Source organism: Scaptodrosophila lebanonensis, unplaced genomic scaffold (genome assembly GCF_003285725.1).
Source record: "Scaptodrosophila lebanonensis strain 11010-0011.00,11010-0021.00 unplaced genomic scaffold, SlebRS2 tig00000061-arrow-pilon, whole genome shotgun sequence".
Taxonomy (NCBI): domain Eukaryota; kingdom Metazoa; phylum Arthropoda; class Insecta; order Diptera; family Drosophilidae; genus Scaptodrosophila; species Scaptodrosophila lebanonensis.
Genome location: NW_022060554.1, coordinates 3,408,924 through 3,430,332, shown reverse-complemented (window position 1 = coordinate 3,430,332; position 21,409 = coordinate 3,408,924). Strand labels below are relative to the sequence as shown.

At 36.9% G+C, this 21,409-nt stretch overlaps 1 protein-coding gene across 1 annotated transcript in view; it reads left to right on the top strand.

Annotated features, from left to right (window-relative positions):
- LOC115624964 (CUGBP Elav-like family member 4) overlaps positions 1-20,240 on the top strand; it is a 247,570-nt gene extending 227,330 nt beyond the window's left edge. The window contains exons 5-11 of the mRNA XM_030519819.1: positions 15,032-15,175; positions 15,230-15,491; positions 15,574-15,672; positions 17,194-17,271; positions 18,476-18,652; positions 18,730-19,250; positions 19,394-20,240. Of these exons, the coding sequence (XP_030375679.1) occupies positions 15,032-15,175; positions 15,230-15,491; positions 15,574-15,672; positions 17,194-17,271; positions 18,476-18,652; positions 18,730-18,857 (888 nt within the window). The 3' untranslated portion in view covers positions 18,858-19,250; positions 19,394-20,240. The remainder of the gene's footprint in view (positions 1-15,031; positions 15,176-15,229; positions 15,492-15,573; positions 15,673-17,193; positions 17,272-18,475; positions 18,653-18,729; positions 19,251-19,393) is intronic.
- Positions 20,241-21,409: the final 1,169 nt, after the last annotated feature.

Below are 21,409 nucleotides of genomic sequence, written 5' to 3'. Positions count from 1 at the left end.
CATTTAAAGCCAACCCCAACAGTGATTCACCCGCAACAAAAATAATAATAAAATACCAAGTTCATGTGCTAAATTAGGAATAGGGGTTATCTGCCTGCACCTTGAAGTATGCAAAAGTACTGCAGTAAGGCATGTGCTTGGGCCATTCAGGAAAATGCTAAGGCCAGAGTAGTACAAGTTTGACAAATCAAGCAAAAGTTCATTGGGATCTAGGACAAAAGAGCGAGGCAGCATTTGCTCCTCATCCCCTGGCTCAACTTAAAGTTTTCTCTCTCATTGTTGGTATAACTATATGCCTGTTGATATCTTATTAAGGAGCCTTAAAGTTGACTCGCTAAACTGAAGCTTGCGTAATTGAATTAAATGGCTGGCAAAAAGCAAAGTAAATTAAATAACTTTTCCATTTTGAGCACGGCCAAGTAGCATTGTCAACTTAGCCGGCAGCTTACTGTCCTTTGGGTCTCGCAATTTTTGCTTTTCCACATTTTGCGCTTCGCCTGCAGGGCATTGCTATCACTTGTTTTTTTACGCCATGCCTTGGCCAAATGCAATGAGCCAAAAGTTGTTTAATGTATGCACTGTCAGTAGTTCTTGCCGCCCGCTTGTCTACCAGCCTGCTGCGGTTAACAACGCGTCGCAACGGCAACTTTGGCCAAGCAACTTTTCGCATAGTACGTAAATTTTTGTTGCTACTTAATGCATAGCATACTTTTGGGTAGCTTAGCGGTATTTTACACTAATTTGACTGCAATTTTTATTTGCAAAGCTGTGATTTAAATGGCGGAAAAGATTAGTTACACGCTCATTCAGAAGAGTTTGTTTGGCGAGTTTGAATTCGCTTGGACTGTCTACTATTGTTTTAATGGCTCCTGCTGCCAATGAATATTATAGACTGTCAATTTTTATACTCTGTACATGAAATGTACAAGAGTATATTAGGTTTGCGCGAGCTGAAAAATGTAACAGGCAGAAGGAGGCGTGGCAGACCCCACAAAGTATATATATTCTTGATCAGCATGACGAGACGAGTCGATCTAGCCCTGTCTGTCTGTCTGTCCGTCTGTCCGTCCGTCCGTCCGTATGATCACCTAGATCTCAGAGACTATAAGAGCTAGAGACACCAAATTTTGCACAAAGATGCCTTATGTGTGTACGCTACACGAGTTTGTTTTATTTTTTTGATTTTCCCCCCCACTTACCCCATATGGGGGTTTTCCCGATTTTCCATTCGTATAATCGCCTATATCTCGAAGACTATAAGACCTAGGAACACCAAATTTTAGTCCCAGATGCCTTGTATGAATACGCAGAAAATGTATATTCTGGAATTTCCCTCCCTCCCCCCTCTAACTCCCGTAATTCTTGGAATTTCGAACTAAAATTTTGCAAATACCCCCAGTTAGTTATTATGTGTCCGTATGCCAAGTTTAATTATGATAGACCGATTTAACAAGAAGTTATATCCATAAATATATTTGCTGCTGCAGCGCTGCCCAAGCGCTGCCCGCGGCTGTTGTTGATGTTGCTGTTTGGTTGACTGCGAAAATACTTACACAGACACGAATAGATGCGCATAAGCATACATACACTCACACAGACGCAATTGCTATGTAAATGTGCAATTATATACCCTTTACGTGAGTTCGAATACCGAGAAAGGTAAAATCGATCAAATTTTTTTAAATTTTCTTATTTTTTTATACCCTGTATCCAAAGGGTACAAGGGTATATTAGTTTTGTGCGAGTGCACATGGAACACACAGAAGGAGACTTGGTAGACCCCACAAAGTATATATATTCTTGATCAGCATGACAAGCCGAGTCGATATAGCCATGTCCGTCTGTCCGTCTGTCTGTCCGTCTGTCTGTCTGTATGAACGCAAGGATCTCCGAAAGTATAAGAGCTAGAATAACCAAACTTGGTATACAGATTCTCCTGAGCCCGAGAAAGGAGTTTGTTCATTTTTTCTGATCCACCCCCCCACTCCCCCCTATTAACGATTTTCTATAACTCCCGTAATTTTGAATAATAATAATAATTTTGAACTAAAATTTGGTAGTCGCATTAGGTTAGTGATTATATATCCGTATACCAAGTTTCATTATGATAGAATGATCGGAAAGAAAGTTATAGCCATAAAACCAGGCCCAATGCACACATACATACATATGTACAAGTACACAAACACGCATAAGGCACGATTCTGATGTAAATGTATGTATGCATGCATGGAATATTTTATATTTAATGTTGTTAATTAATTAAATTAATTTAGTTAATTAATTTAATTAAATTAATTAATTAATTTAATTAATTAATTAATTAATTTAATTACTTTTTTGTGGGGTGGTACAGGGTATTTAAGAGTTGAGCCTGCTCGACTTTAGCATTCCTTTCTTGTTTTTTCTATAATTATTGTAAACATATGTACAGAGTATTTCAAAGTCGGGACACCCGACTTTAGCTTTTTTACTTGTTTACTCTGTACCTTAAAAATGAAAGGGTATTATAACATAGTACCCAAACTATGCGTACATAAGTTGTTTCGGGAAATACGATCCGCAACTTAGGCGAAGTCGCAATTCAAGTTTATATACAACAAGTAAAAATTCTAAAGTCGGGTGTCCCGACATTGAAATACTCGTTACATATATTTATTTACATAGTTATATGCGCCCATAGCAGCAGCAAAAAGAGGAAGAAGAGCGAACTTGTTGTTGCAGTTTGGTGGGTTGTACTGGCGAGAATTTGTTTTGCTAATAACTTTTCTTAGAACTGACCGAATAAAATTTTAAACAACAGTAGATAATTATAAATAAATTATGTGTGCACAGTTTGGTTTAGGTAGCATTTGAAATGTGGACGCTATTGACGAAATTCTATAGCGGGGGAAGGGGGGGAAAATTCCAAAAAATAAAATAAACTCGTCCTTTCTCGGACCTAGGAGAATCTGGATGCCAACTTTGGTTATTCTAGCTTTTATAGTTTCTGAGATTCTTGCGTTCATCCAGACGGGCGGACAGACGGACGGACGGACATGTCTAGATTGATTTCTCTCGCCATGCTGATTCAGAATATATATACATACTTTATGGGGGAGGCATGGCAGACCCCACAAAGTACATATATATTCTTGATCAGCATGACGAGATGAGTCGATCTAGCCCTGGACATATGGTATCCAATTGTGGGGCACCGCCTGTAAAACTAATGTCCGAATTATACAGACATTCGAGAGCAAAGCTCTCCGCATCGCCACCAGCGCTCATCCTCTGCACGACAACGACACCATTCATGAAGTCCTCAGCTTCCCTTGGGTGAAGGACGAAGTTAAGAAAATCAGCAAGCGGTACATGCAGAGGCTACATGACCACCCCAATAGCTTGGCGATGAACTTGCTGGACAACAGCGAACGGACCAGGAGGCTGCTCAGGACCCATCCTCTGGACCTCACCAGGGACTAGCCGGATACTACAACCACACTCTAAATGAAATAATAAACTGAGAAGTTTATCTTTATCAAATTTAATGATTGTCTATGATGGACAGTTTTAAATAAAATACGAAGACAAAAAAAAAATTTGAAAGGTGGACGATGTTGACGAAATTCTGTAAGGGGGAAGGGGGGAAAATTAAAAAAAATAAAATAAACTCGTCCTTTCTCGGACCTAGGAAAGGACAGACAGACCGACGGACAGACAGACAGACGGATATGTCTAGATCGATTTCTCTCGTCATGCTGATTCAGAATATATATACTTTATGGGGTCGGAGATGCTTCCTTCTGCATGTTACATACTTTGCACAAACCTAATACACCATTTTTACTCTACGGGTACAGGGTATAAAAAAACAATTAAAAAAGCTAAGGTCGGGTGTCCCGACTTTGAAATACTCTGTACATATGTTTAGAATAATTATAGAAATTAAAAAAAATTAAGAAAATTAAAAAAAACAAGTAGAGAAGCTAAAGTCGGGTATCCCGACTTTGAAATACTCTGTACATATGTGTAGAATAATTATGCGTGTATGTGTGTGTGTGTCTGTGTATGTCTCGTGTGCTTGAGCAAAGCAGTAACAACAACGACAGCTGCGGGCACTACTTGGTCTTATGTACATATATGGCTATAACTTCCTGTTAAATCGGCCTATCATGATGAAACTTGGCATTTGGACTTATAATAAATGGACTAAATGGAAGTATTTGTCAAGTTTGAGTTCGAAATTCCAAGAATTACGAGAGTTACGATTTGCGGGGGAGAGGGGAGAAGGAGGGAAATTCCAAAATACATAGTTTCTGCGTATTCACATAACGCATCTGCCTGTTACATTTTCAGCTCCCGCAAACTTAATATACTCTTGTACATTTTATGTACAGAGTATAAAAACACAAACTCGAGCTGCCTAGGGCTTAGGGGAACCTCGATACCAAGTTTGGTAATTCTAGCTTTTTTACTTCCTGAGATCCTTGCGCTCATACAGACAGACGGACGGAAGGACAGACGGACGGACAGATGGACATGGCTATATCGACTTGTCTTGTCATCCTGATCAATAATATATATACTTTGTGGGGTCTGACTCGCCTCCTTCTGTATGTTACATACATTCGCACAAAACTCTTATAGCCTTTTACCCTTTGGGTACAGGCTATAAATATGAACTTTTAATTCAAATAAACCTACATTCAAAATAATCTTGTATAACTTTAGTTCCACTTTTGAGAGAAATTAACACACTTTTGAATGGAATTTTATTACTTGTAATTGGCTGAAAATAAGGGTGTGTTGGCAGCTGGCTCGTCGCCGGAGTGGTGTATGGCTAGCCTGCCAAGTTAAATTCTGCGCACGTCTATATAAGGTCAAACATTTAAATCTTTCCGGATATTTTCACTCCGTATGTACCTGTGTGGCCCAGTGATGGTTCTCAGTATCTTCGATTGAGCTCTCCCGATTAACTCTAAATGGAAGCGTTTCCCCATAATTCAGAGCCATATGTCCAAATTGGTTTGAGAACAGCATTATACAAGAGTACTTTGTACTCCAGTTTTAGTCGTGAACGGACGTTTATCAGCCAATGTAGATTAATAGCTTTTAGTTTTAGTTGATCTCTCTTCTTTTTGATGTGCTCTTGTGGAATATTGATGTTGTTTAGCGACAATGGTTTGTTTAGGGTAAAGGTGACATGTTTGCACTTTTGCTCGTTTACATGTATACGCCAGTCTGCTAGCCATTCTTATATGGCCACGAGGTGAGATGATAAAAGTTCTGTAGCTCTTTTTGGGCACTTGGAGCGACTTAGGATGGCAGTATCATCAGCAAATGTCGAAATTGTTGTATGACTGTTTGTCGGTATATTTGCTGTGTATAGGATACACAGTGTCGCCAAGCACGCTTTCTTGGGGTACACCAGCTTCAATTGGATGGTATTTGGAGAGGAAATCTTTGCATCTAACTGCGAAAACTTCTTTGCTGTAGGTATGACTCCAGTATTTTATGGATGTTCTGTGGAAGTAATATTTTGATTTTGTGAACTAAGCCATCCAGCCAAACGCGGTCAAAGGCTTGGGCGACATCCAGAAAAACAGAGGAACAATACTCTCGGTTTCAAATACGATTCGTATCTGAGAGGTTATTCAGTTCACTTTTTCAATGGTTCCATGTTTTTCGCGAAAACCAAATTGGGATCGCACTATTTGTGTGTAGGTGCTGCTTGATGCGATTCAGGAGAGTACCCCATAATGACACTTGTAACTTCTCCATTTGAGCTCGGTGTTTCTCATCTTCTAGGGCTTTGCGTAGTAGATGGTTGGCTATTTTTAACCGCTCCTTTGAGTCAGGTGATCTGTGCGCTTGCCACTCCCACCGAAGCCTTCTCTTATTTCGTAGAAGCTCCTCAATATGCCTGGGAACACGACTGCTTTTGTAAGGTTTATAAGCTGTGATTTCTGGAGTGGAATTACAGACACTAATGCTTCAACTGAGGTATCTATGTCATCTTTGCAGCTAATGTGTGGGCAGCCATCAATATGGGAGCTTACGTACTTCCTGTATTTAAGCCAGTTAGTTTTTCTAGAAGTTAAAAAGTGTGGGCGCTCAGAGTACTGTGGGTGGTCATAAAGGTGAAGAAGGATTGGCGAGTGATCCGATGATAGATCTGTTAAGTGCTCCACACAAATCTGAGCCTGTGGCATTCTTCTTGTAATAGCAAAATCAATCAAGTCTGGTTGCTTCTTTGGATCTGTGGGCCAATATGTAGGCCAGCCCGGAGAAATAAAGTCGAGCTTGTTTCGTAGTGTTATTATAGCGTTATATAGTTGTCTTTCTTTTCAGGCTGATGAGTCGGGATCCCCAATGTGTGTGTTTGGTATTGTAGTCACCAGGTGCTATGAAGCGGTCACCTAGTAGGTCGAAGAAATGTACAAATTCTGCCTCTGAAACGGAGAAACGCGGTGGGCAGTATACTGCGGCTAGGCTTAAATAGCCGCTTTGTGTTTCAATATTAATTGTTGTGGCCTGTAGATAAGTTGTAGCAAATGATGGTAACGGATAGTGCCTGATGCGACGCTTTATCAGGATGCCAGTACCTCCATGAGCCTTACCATCGGGATGAAGTTGTAGCCATTTAGATGAAAATAATTTTTGTTAGTTAGGTGAGTCTCTGATATGAGCATGGCGTCAATGTCATGTTGATTGAGGAACTGCAAGAGCTCGCATTTGTGCTGTGAAATGCCATTCGCACTCCAGAAACATATTTTTTAGTGAAGCCATTTAAGTAGATCCTGCATCGTTTGTTGTATTGTTTTCATTGTATTATTATTCATTATTCCTGCAGTGGTTTGTTTAGAGACTGAGGCGTACGACTAGTTGGTGTAACTTAACGCCTTAGCAAAATGGTATGTATGGCAAGTTTTGTCGGATGACTGGATTTCGAGCTGGGGATTTTTGTTGGCTTAACTTAACTTTTTAACTCTTTGTATACAGGGCAGCCTCTATAGTTGGCAGTGTGTGTTCCCCCCACAGTTGCTACATTTTTTGTACATGAAATGTACAAGAGTATATTAGGTTTGCGCGAGCTGAAAAATGTAACAGGCAGAAGGAGGCGTGGCAGACCCCACAAAGTATATATATTCTTGATCACCATGACAAGACGAGTCGATTTAGCCCTGTCTGTCCGGCTGTCCGTCTGTCCGTCCGTATGATCACCTAGATCTCAGAGACTATAAGAGCTAGAGATACCAAATTTTGCACAAAGATGCCTTATGTGTGTACGCTATACGAGTTTGTTTAATTTTTTTTGATTTTGCCCCCCACTTACCCCCTATGGGTGTTTTCCCGATTTTCCATTCGTATATCGCGTATATCGCCTATATCTCGGAGACTATAAGACCTAGGAACACCAAGTTTTAGTCCCAGATGCCTTGTGTGAATATGCAGAAAATGTGTATTTTGGAATTTCCCCTTATCCCCCCTCTCCCATGCAAATCGCGATTTTCTCTAACTCCCGTAATTCTTGGAATTTCGAACTTAACCTTAGCGAATACTTTCAGTTATTATGTGTCCGTACGCCAAGTTTTACCATGATAGACCGATTTAACAAGAAGTTATAGCCATAAATATATTTGCTGCTGCAGCGCTGCTCAAGCGCTGCCTGCGGCTGTTGTTGATGTTGCTGTTTGGTTGACTGTACACATGTTTACACAGACACGAATAGATGCGCAGAGGCATACATACACTCACACATACGCAATTGCTAAGTAAATGTGCAATTATACACCATTTACGTGAGTTCGAATACCGAGAAAGGTAAAATCGATCAAAAATTTTTTTTTAATTTTCTTAATTTTTTTTATTTTCTATAATTATTGTAAACATATGTACAGAGTATTTCAAAGTCGGGACACCCGACTTTAGCTTTTTTACTTGTTATTTATAGGCATAGGGTCAGGTGTCAGTTCTACCTTGAACATTGGTTGGGGAATTGTATTTCTATTAATTATGTTCATTGCCATTTTGACTTCAAAGTCCTTATCTTTAAGTCCATCTTTTATATCGCTGACTGGAACTGTTGGCTAGATTCCTTTGATAACCACTTATAATCCCTTGCTACTTTGATTGATAAGTGTAGTAGTTCATCTTTTCATCGTCGAGGTATTTGACCAGTGATCGATAGATATTTTCATCATTGACTTGTATTTTTGTTTCATTTATGCTACTCCTTTTTATAGACGTAACATAGAATTTGTTTTCGCCAATTTTGGTACTGAGTTTTTTAACCAATTCTGTACCATTTGCCTGCCGCACATAAATAGGTGGCGGCTTTAGTTGCTTGGCCTTAGCTGTTTCGGCGTTATCTTCTTCAGGTAAACTGAGAATCGCGAATCTATTGCTTTTCAGCGCCTCAGTTGGCACAGTGCTTTTAGCTGTTTTAGTTATTTTGGGTGCGTTGTTTTTCTTAGTCGCTTGTGGGCTTAGATTTCGTTTAATTTGCACATAGCGATCGAGCCCAGTCTGTATTAACGCTCCGTTAGCGCTTTGCTTACTTTTCGGCTGGAAGAGGGGGAGGTCGCAGTGAGTTGACAATACCGGGCGCTGAGAGACTGCTGTTGTTGTTGTAGTTGTCGTTGTCGAAGTCGAAGACACAGTTATAAGCGAAGGCATTGTACTGGTCGTTGTTGTTATCAGCAATTCATTGGTAAGAATGACTCCATGACCCACTTTGCAATATGCTGGGTGAGCATATTAACGCAGTGGAGAGAGAGCGTTCTCTTTCCGAATTAGCTTGCAGTAATGCAGTTGTTGTTGGTACCGCTGGCTCATTTTTATAGCCTGTACCCAAAGGGTGAAAGGCTATACTAGTTTTGTATGCATGCACACACAGAAGGAGGCGTGGCAGACCCCACAAAGTATATATATTCTTGATCAGGATGAGAAGCCGAGTGGATATAGCCTTGTCCGTCCGTCCGTCTGTCTGTCCGTCTGTCTGTCCGTATGAACGCAAGGATCTCAGAAAGTATAAGAGCTAGAATACCCAAACTTGGTTTCCATTTTCTCCTAAGACCGAGAAAGTACGAGTTTGAGTTTTTTTTCGATTCATCCCCCCACTCCCCCGCAATTCATGTTTTTTCTTATAACTTCCGTAATTCTCGGAATTTTGAAATCAATTTTGGTAGGTACATCCAGTTAGTACTAATGTGTCCGTATGCCAAATTTCATCATGATAGGTCAATTCTGAAGGAAGTTATAGCCATAAGTAAAATCGCTGCTCATACGCTGCCTGCAGCTCTGTCGGCAGCGCTGCCCGCAGCTGTTGTTGTTGTTGCTGCTTTTGTTCAACTTTGTGCTGCATACATACACGCATATAAACACGCATAGGTACGTGATGTAAATGTATGCTGTTAAAACTGAACATAAACATGTATTCTAATTTAATTAAATTAATTAATGCATTCATTCATTTTTTTTAAAAATTTATTTTTTTTTTTTTAATTTTTCTTTTTTGTGGAGAGTACAGGCTATTTTACTGTCGTGCGTCTTTTCGCGAATTAATTTGGTTAATTTGGCGTTAATTGCACCATATTTTTAACACACAGCGGAGCGAAATAAAACTACATACGACGTCTACGACGTTCACTTTAAAAAAAATATATATATGAAAAATACGAAAATATGAGTCGCAAAATCGCTTTTCGTTTACTTTTATGATTATTTATATTTGGGAAAAAGAAAAATAATAAATATAAAGGTATCAGATTGACTTATGTACATATGTTAAAGCGCGGTGATTTATGTATTATCTAAGAATATACATACATACATAAGTATGTGAAATTTCGATCCACCGAATACTAACATTATTATTCAACCAGATCTAATTGATGGCTGTATTATGAAGGCTATTAAATGAAATCTTTTACTATCGGACAAGTATAGCCAACAGGTGACTTAATCGTGGAACTAGGCTACGTTGGAAGCTTATAGCACACAAAATGCTTCAATTCATATAAATAGTTCAAATTATTTCAGAATAGTTATGTAGAATACTCAGACGTCAGTCCGTTAGTCAATGATAGCTACATCCTCATAGAAGCGTTTATTATAAGGTCTACTTCCATATGTCGTAGTTTGGCTGTCACTTCCGCTTCCGTTTGCTGTGTTAGTTGGCAACTTACCCGAGGCAGCAACCACAAGACGGCAACCCCTCCAGCAAGTGTTGCCAAACACGAAATTCCCATTCGAGTGAATTGCTACGCCAAATGAAATGAAAAATTCAACACGCCGATGCAACAGGCGGCAGGCAGGCAAGCTACTAACAAGCCAACTAGTAGAGGCCGCACCGTCATCGTCAGACCCGTGTCTGTGTTGGAGCCCAGGCGATTTGGGCTCTTTGCCAGGCGGCACTTTTGGCAGCAATCGCATGTTGCATGCCACTTCTGTGGCAAGTGGCATGCGGCACACTTACAAACGTGACGCTATTAGTGCGGCCTCTCTGCCATCGCCGTTGACGTTGTCGTCTGATCGCTTCTTTGCCCTTGCCATTTTGGCACTCGGCTATACATTTTTTTATTGTTTTTTAATGTGCATCGCTTAACTTTTCTGGCTAGTTTTTGGCAAAGTTACAAGTAGCACGACGGTAAAGCGAGGCCGAAGTGGCCAGGCAACGCAATTACAATTGAATGCATTTAAAAAGTAATTTGTCTGCGCCAAAATCCGCGCACGTATTTATTTAAATGCAAATGCTAAGGGCTGGCTCTCGTACATGATAAACCTGTTGGTTTGTAGCCCTCCTTTTACCGTAGGCGGCTATATTCCTCTTGCACAATGCTGCCGCGCTACGGGGCTGAGAGTATTTCAGGCAGCCGAATGGAGGGCATATGACCAGGCACCGGCAACAAGAGGCACAGTGATTACCCCAGCTGTGTTCACTAATGGCGCTACAAGCCGCAAGCATAAACGTGGCACACACATATGAGCGAACACATAGCAACAAGGGTGTTGAAATGCAGCCAGGCGCGCAGCCAGCACACATAATAAACTCACATGCGCCTGCAAGTATGCAGTGTTGCTTGCGCTACGTGTCTGGGGACATGTTAACATGGCAATCGTGCCAAAATTATTATTCAGGCACCGACATGGCAGTGGTTTTTGCTTGTTGCGCTCTTTTAGGTGTTGGCCCGTAAACGTAGACCATAATTTAAAATAGTCAAGTTCTTACTTGTGTGACCAGCAATTTGTCAACGCCTCGGAGGGTCGCACAAATTTGTTGTCAATATGCATTTAAATCAGCAAACCCACCAGTCAGACCCCCCCCCCCCCCCCCCCCCCCCCCCCCCCCTTTTCTTATTAATTTCTTAATTGTGTATAGATTTCGTGTACAATGTTTGGTTTATGCAGCATTTGAAAATAAAAGAAGCTGCCGCTGCTTAGGGACAAGGAGGTTCTATATACCAAGTTTGGTTAATGGCGACTATTTTCATATTTAATTCTAAATGTTAACATATTAATTATGATTATGATTTCTATTCAATATTAACTATTTACATATTCAGTTTGCCTTTATAAGTAGCCTACATTTTTCTAACATTGTATGTCTGATATACATTTGTAAGGAAAGATATCCTTTTCAAATAATGGTTGCACTTTCGTAATTTTCACTCTCTCATAAAACATAATAAAGCAGTTGCAGGTTACATCATAAGGTGTGTCAATTTCAAAAAAGTATTTTTGTATAAATAATCAACTCAATGAAGACTTAAGGTATTAAATAAAACAAGTAGAGTAGCTAAAGGCGGGTGTCCCGACTTCGAAATACTTTGTACATATGTGTGGACTAATTATGCGTGTCATATATACATATATGGTTATAACTTCCTGTTCAATCGACACATCAATATGAAACTTGGCATACGGACTCATAATCACTAACTGGGCAGATCTTCCGAATTTAAATGAAAAATACGAAGAAATACGGGAGTTATGGAAAATTAGTGATTGCGTGGGAGAGGGGGGAGGGAGGGAATTCCAATATGGAACTAATCTCCGAGATATAGGCGATTATTGCACAGCGTACATACATAAGGCATCTTTGTGCAAAATTTGGTGTCTCTAGCTCTTATAGTCTCTGCGATCCAGGTGTTCATACGGACAGACTGACAGACGGACAGACTGACAGACAGGGCTAGATCGACTCGTCTCGTCATGCTGATCATGAATATATATACTTTGTGGGGTCCGCCACTCCTCCTTCTGCCTGTTACATTTTCAGCTCCCGCAAACCTAATATACTCTTATACATTTCATGCACAGAGTATAAAAAGTTTGAAGAAACATGCAATCCATCCTCTATAAATGAATCAATTAAATTTATTGTTTTTATACTCTGTACATGAAATGTACAAGAGTATATTAGGTTTGCGGGAGTTGAAAAATGTAACAGACAGAAGGAGGCGTGGCAGACCCCACAAAGTATATATATTCTTGATCAGCATGACGAGACGAGTCGATCTAGCCCTGTCTGTCTGTCTGTCCGTCTGTCCGTCTGTCCGTCCGTATGAACACCTGGATCTCAGAGACTATAAGAGATAGAGACACCAAATTTTCCACAAAGATGCGTTATGTGTGTATTCTATACGAGTTTGTTTTATTTTTTTGATTTTCCCCCCCACTTCCCCCCTATGGGGGTTTTCCCGATTTTCCATTCGTATAATCGCCTATATCTCGGAGACTATAAGACCTAGGAACACCAAATTTTAGTCCCAGATGCCTTATGTGAATACGCAGAAAATGTATATTTTGGAATTCCCCTCCCTCCCCCCTCTACCCCACAAATCGTAACTCCCGAAATTCTTGGAATTTCGAACTAAAATTTTGCAAATACCCCCAGTTAGTTATTATGTGTCCGTATGCCAAGTTTCACTATGATAGACCGATTTAACAAGAAGTTATAGCCATAAATATATTTGCTGCTGCAGCGCTGCTCAAGCGCTGCCCGCGGCTGTTGTTGATGTTGCTGTTTGGTTGACTGCGAAAATGCTTACACAGACACGAATAGATGCGCATAGGCATACATACACTCACACAGACGTAATTGCTATGTAAATGTGCAATTATAAACCCTTTACGTGAGTTCGAATACCGAGAGAGGTAAATCGATTATTGAATTTTTATACCCTGTACCCAAAGGGTACAAGGGTATATTAGTTTTGTGCGAGTGCACATGGAACACACAGAAGGAGGCTTGGTAGACCCCACAAAGTATATATATTCTTGATCAGCATGACAAGCCGAGTCGATATAGCCATGTCCGTCTGTCCGTCTGTCCGTCTGTCCGTCTGTCCGTCTGTCCGTCTGTCTGTCTGTCTGTCTGTATGAACGCAAGGATCTCCGAAAGTATAAGAGCTAGAATAATCAAACTTGGTATACAGATTCTCCTGAGACCGAGAAAGGACGAGTTTGTTCATTTTTTCTGATCCACCCCCCCACTCCCCCCCTATTACCGATTTTCTATAACTCCCGTAATTCTTGGAATTTTGAACTAAAATTTGGTAGTCATATTAGGTTAGTAATTATATATCCGTATACCAAGTTTCATTATGATAGAATGATCGAAAAGAAAGTTATAGCCATATAACCAGGCCCAATGCACACTTACATACATATGTACAAGTACACAAACACGCATAAGGCACGATTCTGATGTAAATGTAAATGTATGTATGCATGCATGGAATATTTTATATTTAATTAGTTAATATTTAGTTAATTAATTAAATTAATTTAGTTAATTAATTAAATTAAATTAATTAATTAATTAAATTACTTTTTTGTGGGGTGGTACAGGGTATTTAAGAGTTGAGCCTGCTCGACTTTAGCATTCCTTTCTTGTTTTTTTTATTTTCTTAATTTTTTTATTTTCTATAATTATTGTAAACATATGTACAGAGTATTTCAAAGTCCGGATACCCGACTTTAGCTTTTTTACTTGTTTTTTTTTTTCAAAGTAAATAAAGAACTATTTTATATCGTTTAGTTTCGCGCCTTCAACAATGAGAAACAACAAAGGAATGCTAAAGTCGAGCAAGCTCAACTCTTAAATACCCTGTACCTCCCACAAAAAATAAAAAAAATTTTTTAAATATTTAAAAAAAAATTTGAAACAATTTGATTAGTTAAATTATTTAATTAAATTAAATACAAGTTTCAACAGCATACATTTACATCAGAATCTAAAAGTTGAAACAAAGCAGCAACAACAACAACAGCTGCGGACAGAGCTTCGGCAGAGATTATGTTTATGGCTATAACTTTCTACCTAATCAACCTACCATAATGAAAGTTGACATACGGACACATAAGTACTAACTGGATGTAACTACCAAATTTAAGTTGTAAATACCAAAAATCAGTAATCGCGTGGGAGTGGGGGGATATCAGAATAATAAAAACAAACTTGACCTACCTAGGGCTTAGGGGAACCTTGATGCCAATTTTGGTAACTCTGTCTCGTGTACCTTCTGAGATCCCTGCGATCATACAGACCGACAGACGGGCAGGCGGACATGGCTATATCGACTGTTACATACATTCGCACTAAACTGGTGTAGCCTTTTAACCTTTGGGTACAGGCTAAAAAAACATAAAATATAGCGAATACACATAAAGCATATTTGTGCAAAGTTTTATTTCTCTACCTCTTATAGTCTCTGAGCTCCAGGTGTTCATACGGGCGGACAGACAGACATATAGTAGATCGACTTGTCGTGTCATGCTGCTCAGTAATATACAAGTATACATGAATACTTTGTGGGGCCTTCCACGCCTCCTTCTCCTTCTCTTGTACATTTCATGTACAGAGTATAAGAGACTTTTTCGTTCTAGTCTTTGTAATTATGTTTTTGTAACTAAATAATAATAATAGCATTTTTTCAGTTCCATGAAAAACACGTTTTCCGCACAATACTTGGAGGAAGCGGAAATTAAATATCAAAGTTTGTGGAACTTATTCATATTTACACGGTTCTTTCTTTTATAGGGAGCATCTTCAAGTCTTGTTGTGAAATACGCCGACACTGAGAAGGAGCGACAAATTCGACGCATGCAACAAATGGCAGGTCATATGAACTTACTAAATCCGTTTGTGTTTAATCAATTCGGTCCATATGGCGCCTACGCGCAGGTAAAACTTAATGCACTCTTCTTCAGTCTGATGGTTACTTTTTAAAATCCCCAGCAGCAGCAAACAGCCGCTTTAATGGCAGCCGCTGCAACCGCGCCCGGTTCGACAACTTACATGAATCCAATGGCAGCATTGGCAACGCAAATACCTCATGGACTAACTGGAACTGGACAGCCACCGTCACTTCCGTCTCCTACCATGCCCAACTTTAATATGGGCGCCAACACGCCCACCGGACAGCCAGGAGGCGCGGCTGCTGCAGCTGCTGCGGATGGTGTATTTACTAATGGCATTCCGCAAACGGCATTCCCAGCACGTGAGTATACTGAAGCCCTAGCAGCATTCCAAAGATGCCATAAGGTATACTACTATATTTTAAATCGCAATATTTCTCTTAGATCCTCTTCACTTAACTATACCATCGCAAGGATTGCCAAATGCTGATGCTGCTACTCTGCAACATGCCTTCCCTGGTTTGCCACCGTTTCCAGGAGTTGGTAAGTAAGGCTACCGCCCAGCGTTATTTTTTAAGTAAAAAGGGTAGCGCTAACCTTTACCGCATCAAGAATACACAAGGGTAACATAGAAAATAGGATTAAGTCATTAGTACAACAGTTAATGGATATTCATGATGTCGCCTTACCACATCACTAAATTTCCGATACTCAACTACAATTTCTGCTGGTTCCCATTTTGTCAGTTAATTAGTCAAAAACAAACATCTAATCATTTCTTAATAGATTTGATCGAAATATGTTATTTTGTGTGCTATGCAATTTGTATTGTTAGTAAATGTGTTATATTACTCAAATTTCTACATACATTTAAGTTTATTTGTGAAAAAGATAAATCATAATGTTGTGAAGCTTAGCAATTAATATTTATTATTCCTGTAAAATATCCCAGCCTTTCAAAAATGAATTTCATAATTGCTGCAGGATGCAGCAACTTCACAACTTTGTGTGTCTTCTAAATAAACATTTATCTTAAATCAATGTTCTTCTTTATACGTGTATTTGCTATCATTGCATTTTATGTAAATGCTTTAATTTTAATTGGTAGGGATAGACTTTTATCGTATATTTGGTGTATCTTGACATTCCTGTTCGGAATAAACTAAAGAAAACTTGATCGCTGTCCCAATGCTTGATAAAAAAAATCGTTCAGTTATTTTCTATTTTGTTTTCATATTTATATTACTCCCAAGGACAAAATTTGACTTATATCTTATTCTATACCTACTTATACCTACTCAATATATTAGGATAAAGCAAATATAATAAAAACCTTTCTATGTAAAGACGTATTTCTTCGAGATATTAACATGACGGTAATATCACAGTTAAATATCCATTTGCAGATTAGTTTTGATGATTTTAGATCTCGTTTATAGTGACCGTAATGAAGGTTGAAGTACAAACCAAATTAAAAAACGACGCAAAATTATTAATGCTTGTGTACAAATGTGTTATTGAAGAGTATATAAACAGTATGAAGTCAAATTTAATCGTTATTAATATTATAAAGTATTATTATTTGCCAGATATAAATGATCAAAAATTGTCATTTGTATTTATACTGAACATTTTTATTTAAAAACATATATTTAACTTTATTTTAGTTAAAGTAATTTTTCTTTTGCTTTTTTAAAAAGTTTTCTTTAAATATTTATTAATACAAATATACTAGCAAACTATATACATTTAGTTGATTTGAAAAAAGATTTCGATTAGCATAGTCCCACTTAAATTTGTTCAACATATGATTTTGTTGACTTATGCATACACTATCCTCTCAGCTTAACCTTGATACAAATCGACCAACCGCAACTATTCAATCTATTATATGTCGTGTCTAAACCTTAAACTTGTACTTATTTATTCTTATCTTTTTGTTTAACATTTAAATACTAAACAAATAATGCTTTAAAGTTGAAACTGAAAATATTGTTGTTGTTCTATAAGTGTTTTGGAATTTGTGTAAACCAAAAACAAAAATTATTTATATATATAATGCAGCCTTTCCCGCCGTTTATGGACAGTTTCCACAAGCTTTACCACCCCCCCTAGCGGCGGTTGCACCCACTCAACGTGAAGGTAAGCCTTTCTTTCTTTTTTTCTGTTTTATTTATTATTACTTGATATTGCATTTTATGTTTAAAACATTAAAATCCATACATATACTTGTAGTATATGCATATGTATGATTTTTACACTCAATATCACTGAATCACTAAATCACAAAAGGACAGAGAAACCTATTGCGCTGTTTGTTTATGGTTTTCAATTATTTAAAACTTTGTGAACCAGCAAACTACTCAACCATTTTTTTTCGCGTAGTGTCCTTTTCGCACACAAGATAATACTCGTTTCTATCCCCACTAGAATTTAATAATCCAAATGAAGTTGAAACGTTTGAACTGATCAGGCATTTTTTCTTTACCTTGAGTAAACACATCACATTTAAAACTTATGTATCAATTTCCTCTATTTGAACATACTTATCATTTATAATCTGTACACTCAATGTGTTACATCAAAAGGGTTGCTTAAAGCTTTTTGACCAGCCTTCTTACAATGGGTACACTTAAAAGCATTTTATGTGATCATAAATATGACATAAACTGTTAAAATAATAAAGAAAAATCCTCTCTTGTAAAGTACTTTAGTATTAAGGCGTTATATCAAAACAAGCTTTTATTTTATTTTTTTTCCTTTTTACTTTATCTTTTGAAGATATTAGTATTCTATATACCACTAATCGCAAGACATAAGTATATACAGTCTATATACTTGTACATGTTTATCTACGCTGTGCGTGTCCTATGTGTTTGTATGTTACCTTCTTGTGTAAGTGTACTAACTGTGCTCACTTGTATCTTAGTTGAAGCTCGACTTAATGTAACGTTTTACATATTTATTGCGCGGAGAACGTCTTACACTTGAGTTTCGTAATTCTTTGCATGCCACTAGCCTGCTATGTAAATCACCTTAAATTCTTGTTACGTTAACAAGAACGTATGACCTTTTAAGAATCCTGCAAGATTTTAAATTCCTTTTGGGGTTTAAAATTTACAAATAGAAATTCATTTCATAAAACTATGTACGTCTTATAATTTGAAGCTCTTTATAAGCATTTAGCTTCTGTTGATACTTTAGTCACAATTACACACACTGGCATAATCATTCAAAATCAAACTTTTTCTGTCATTCAAAACATAAGGTTCTATCTTTTGATTTTTCGCATCGCTTAATTTATTTTCTCTACTTTGTTTCTTTTCTTGTAATATCTTTTTTTAAGATTTTCTGATGTTCCCAGGATGTTCTATATCCGGACCAGAGGGTTGCAATCTGTTCATCTATCATTTGCCACAAGAATTTGGTGATGCAGAGTTAATGCAAATGTTCCTGCCGTTTGGCAATGTGATCAGCTCTAAAGTCTTTATAGATCGTGCTACAAACCAGAGTAAATGTTTCGGTAAAATCACATCAATATATATGCACATACATATATATATATATATACAAATATGACCTTTTATGTTTTTCCCAAAGGTTTTGTTTCATTTGACAACCCCGCCAGCGCTCAAGCGGCCATTCAGGCCATGAATGGCTTTCAGATTGGTATGAAAAGACTGAAAGTTCAATTGAAACGGCCCAAGGATGCCAGTCGACCCTATTAACAATCAGAGTTCCTTAAGCGCAATCTTCAAAATGTTTCGCCAACTTCAGCTATAGCTACAACTACAGTTCTTCAAACAACCAATCTTAATATAAATAGCAACAATTTCAGTTCACAATCAACCAATGATTATACAAATCGTAACACTTTTGCCAGTTGGCGGAACGGTACCTATTGCTATCGCTACAGTAGCCGCAACAGCAGCACAACTAGCAACAACAGTAGCTTCAACAACCCCAGGAGCAACAGTGACATTACTTCTGGCTGGACTGAAAATAAAAATTATTCCAAAGTGGAGCTAGTTGAAAAACTGTTCATGTGGCAGCAACAACAGCAACAAAAGGCTTAGACGACAATGGTTGCCCATAACCCAAGTGGAAAGTAATTTTAATGGGTGAGGAGCTAGAAATGCTAGATATACATGAAGGCCGACTTAAACGCATTTAAAAGCAAGAATAATCAACTTGCTGAGTGTTGTTTGCGTCCGTCTGCTCTTTCATTACTGAAAAATAAACTTAAAATTTTATTTTGCTTCAGATGGACTTCAACATTTTAAACGTGAAATTAAGCCCAAAACTTATACATACATATATGTATTTATCTATAAACCTAAAATTAGAAAAATAATGATATACCTTAGAGCTGAAATTTAAAGAATAGATTTATATAAATATATACAACAGAAACGATGTGCATAATGAGGTCTGGTGGTAGATGCAGACGAGTGCCGATCTTAAAAATAACACAAATAAATTTTGCCAAAATATCGATTATATATATTTATAAAAGCAACCAAATATTTAGTGTTGTTATCAAAAAGAATTTTAAAAATGAGGAAGAACTTACACATACACTAACTTGAGACAAAAACTGACTGGTATGAGACCAAAAGTATCTGGGTTTTCAATATGAAAAATACATAAATTTAAAAATGTAAAGTTTTTATACAAAACAATAAAATAAAGAATGCAACTTAGTCATGGGAATTTAAGGACAAAAAAAACCCAATAAGATCTGAGAAACCCAAACGAATACACAAAAACCAAATTTAAGACGGATACAAATATTTAGTGAAAAACCTATCAAACAATATATTTGTTGATTTGATGATAAGCAAAAAATTATGCAAACTTTAACTTTAAGAACCTTAAAATGATATTGACGAGGTAGCACCTTAACTTTTTAGTATTTACTATAAGAAAATGTCAAAACATATACAAATATGGTATGTGTATACAAACAAAACTTAACACAAAAATTCGAATTTAATTAAATGTAAGAGAAAATCTGAATACTGTAGAGGTAGGTAATGCAGATAAATGCAAATCAATATGGGATTGCTTAACAATGGATAAAAAGAATATATATATATGTATATATAATTACGGTATACCGATATATACGGTATAATATAATATAATATAATATTATATATATATATATATATATATATATATATATATATATATATAGATATAATATATATATATATATATATATATATATATATATATATATATATAGATATATATATATATATATATATATATATATATATATATATATATACATATACATATATGTGTGTAATATAACCACAAAAGGGTTTTAGCCTGCAACAAATATCATTTTTTAGAAAATATTAAGTATTGAAAACATTGTTTAGAGTTATGAGAGCAACCTTAAGAAATCATTGGATAATACATTTTGGAAATCAGAACATTATAACGCAACGTTGTCATGCATTCTCATTGAAACATGTTTTTAGTTTAAACGCACGTTTTACTATTGAAAGCTGAAATATATAATTGCAACTATTTTATACCATAAAGAGTTAAACTTTACATTTAAAATTAGCTGCTTGCAACAAAAACAAAAAACAAACACATACAGGTACTTACAAATACATACAAAAAAAAAAAAAAAAAAATACATATATATATATATATATATATATATTGTATATATATATATATATATATCTATATATATATATATCTATATATATATATATATATATATATCTATATATATATATCTATATATATATATATATATATATATTATATATATATTATATATTAACAAATGAATAAACGTAACAGTTTTGCTATGGAATTTATGTATGTATGGCTCACATGCTCCAAGATGCTGACTACAGCTGACAGCCCACACTTATTACAGAAAATACACTTCAAGTATACCTACATACTCGTACATATGAAAGTGTATTATAATTATCATATAAATACCTTTTGCTCTTTGATATAAAATGATATAATTTTTACAAAGGTAAAAAATTCTATACACGCGTCATTCATTTCACACTTTTCTTTGACATTCGAAAGCGCACTCTATTTTGAGAACATAGAAACAGTAAAGCAGCTGTATGTATCCAACTACAATTTAAAGAAACAAACGCTAAGCCGAATATGGACTTGCTAAACAATTGTGGGTAGCAGCGGAAATGTACAACATGTAATAAATCTACAGCTAAAATGCCAAAAATTACAAGAACAACCAATTTGTTCTCATAAAGTGAGAACCTACAAT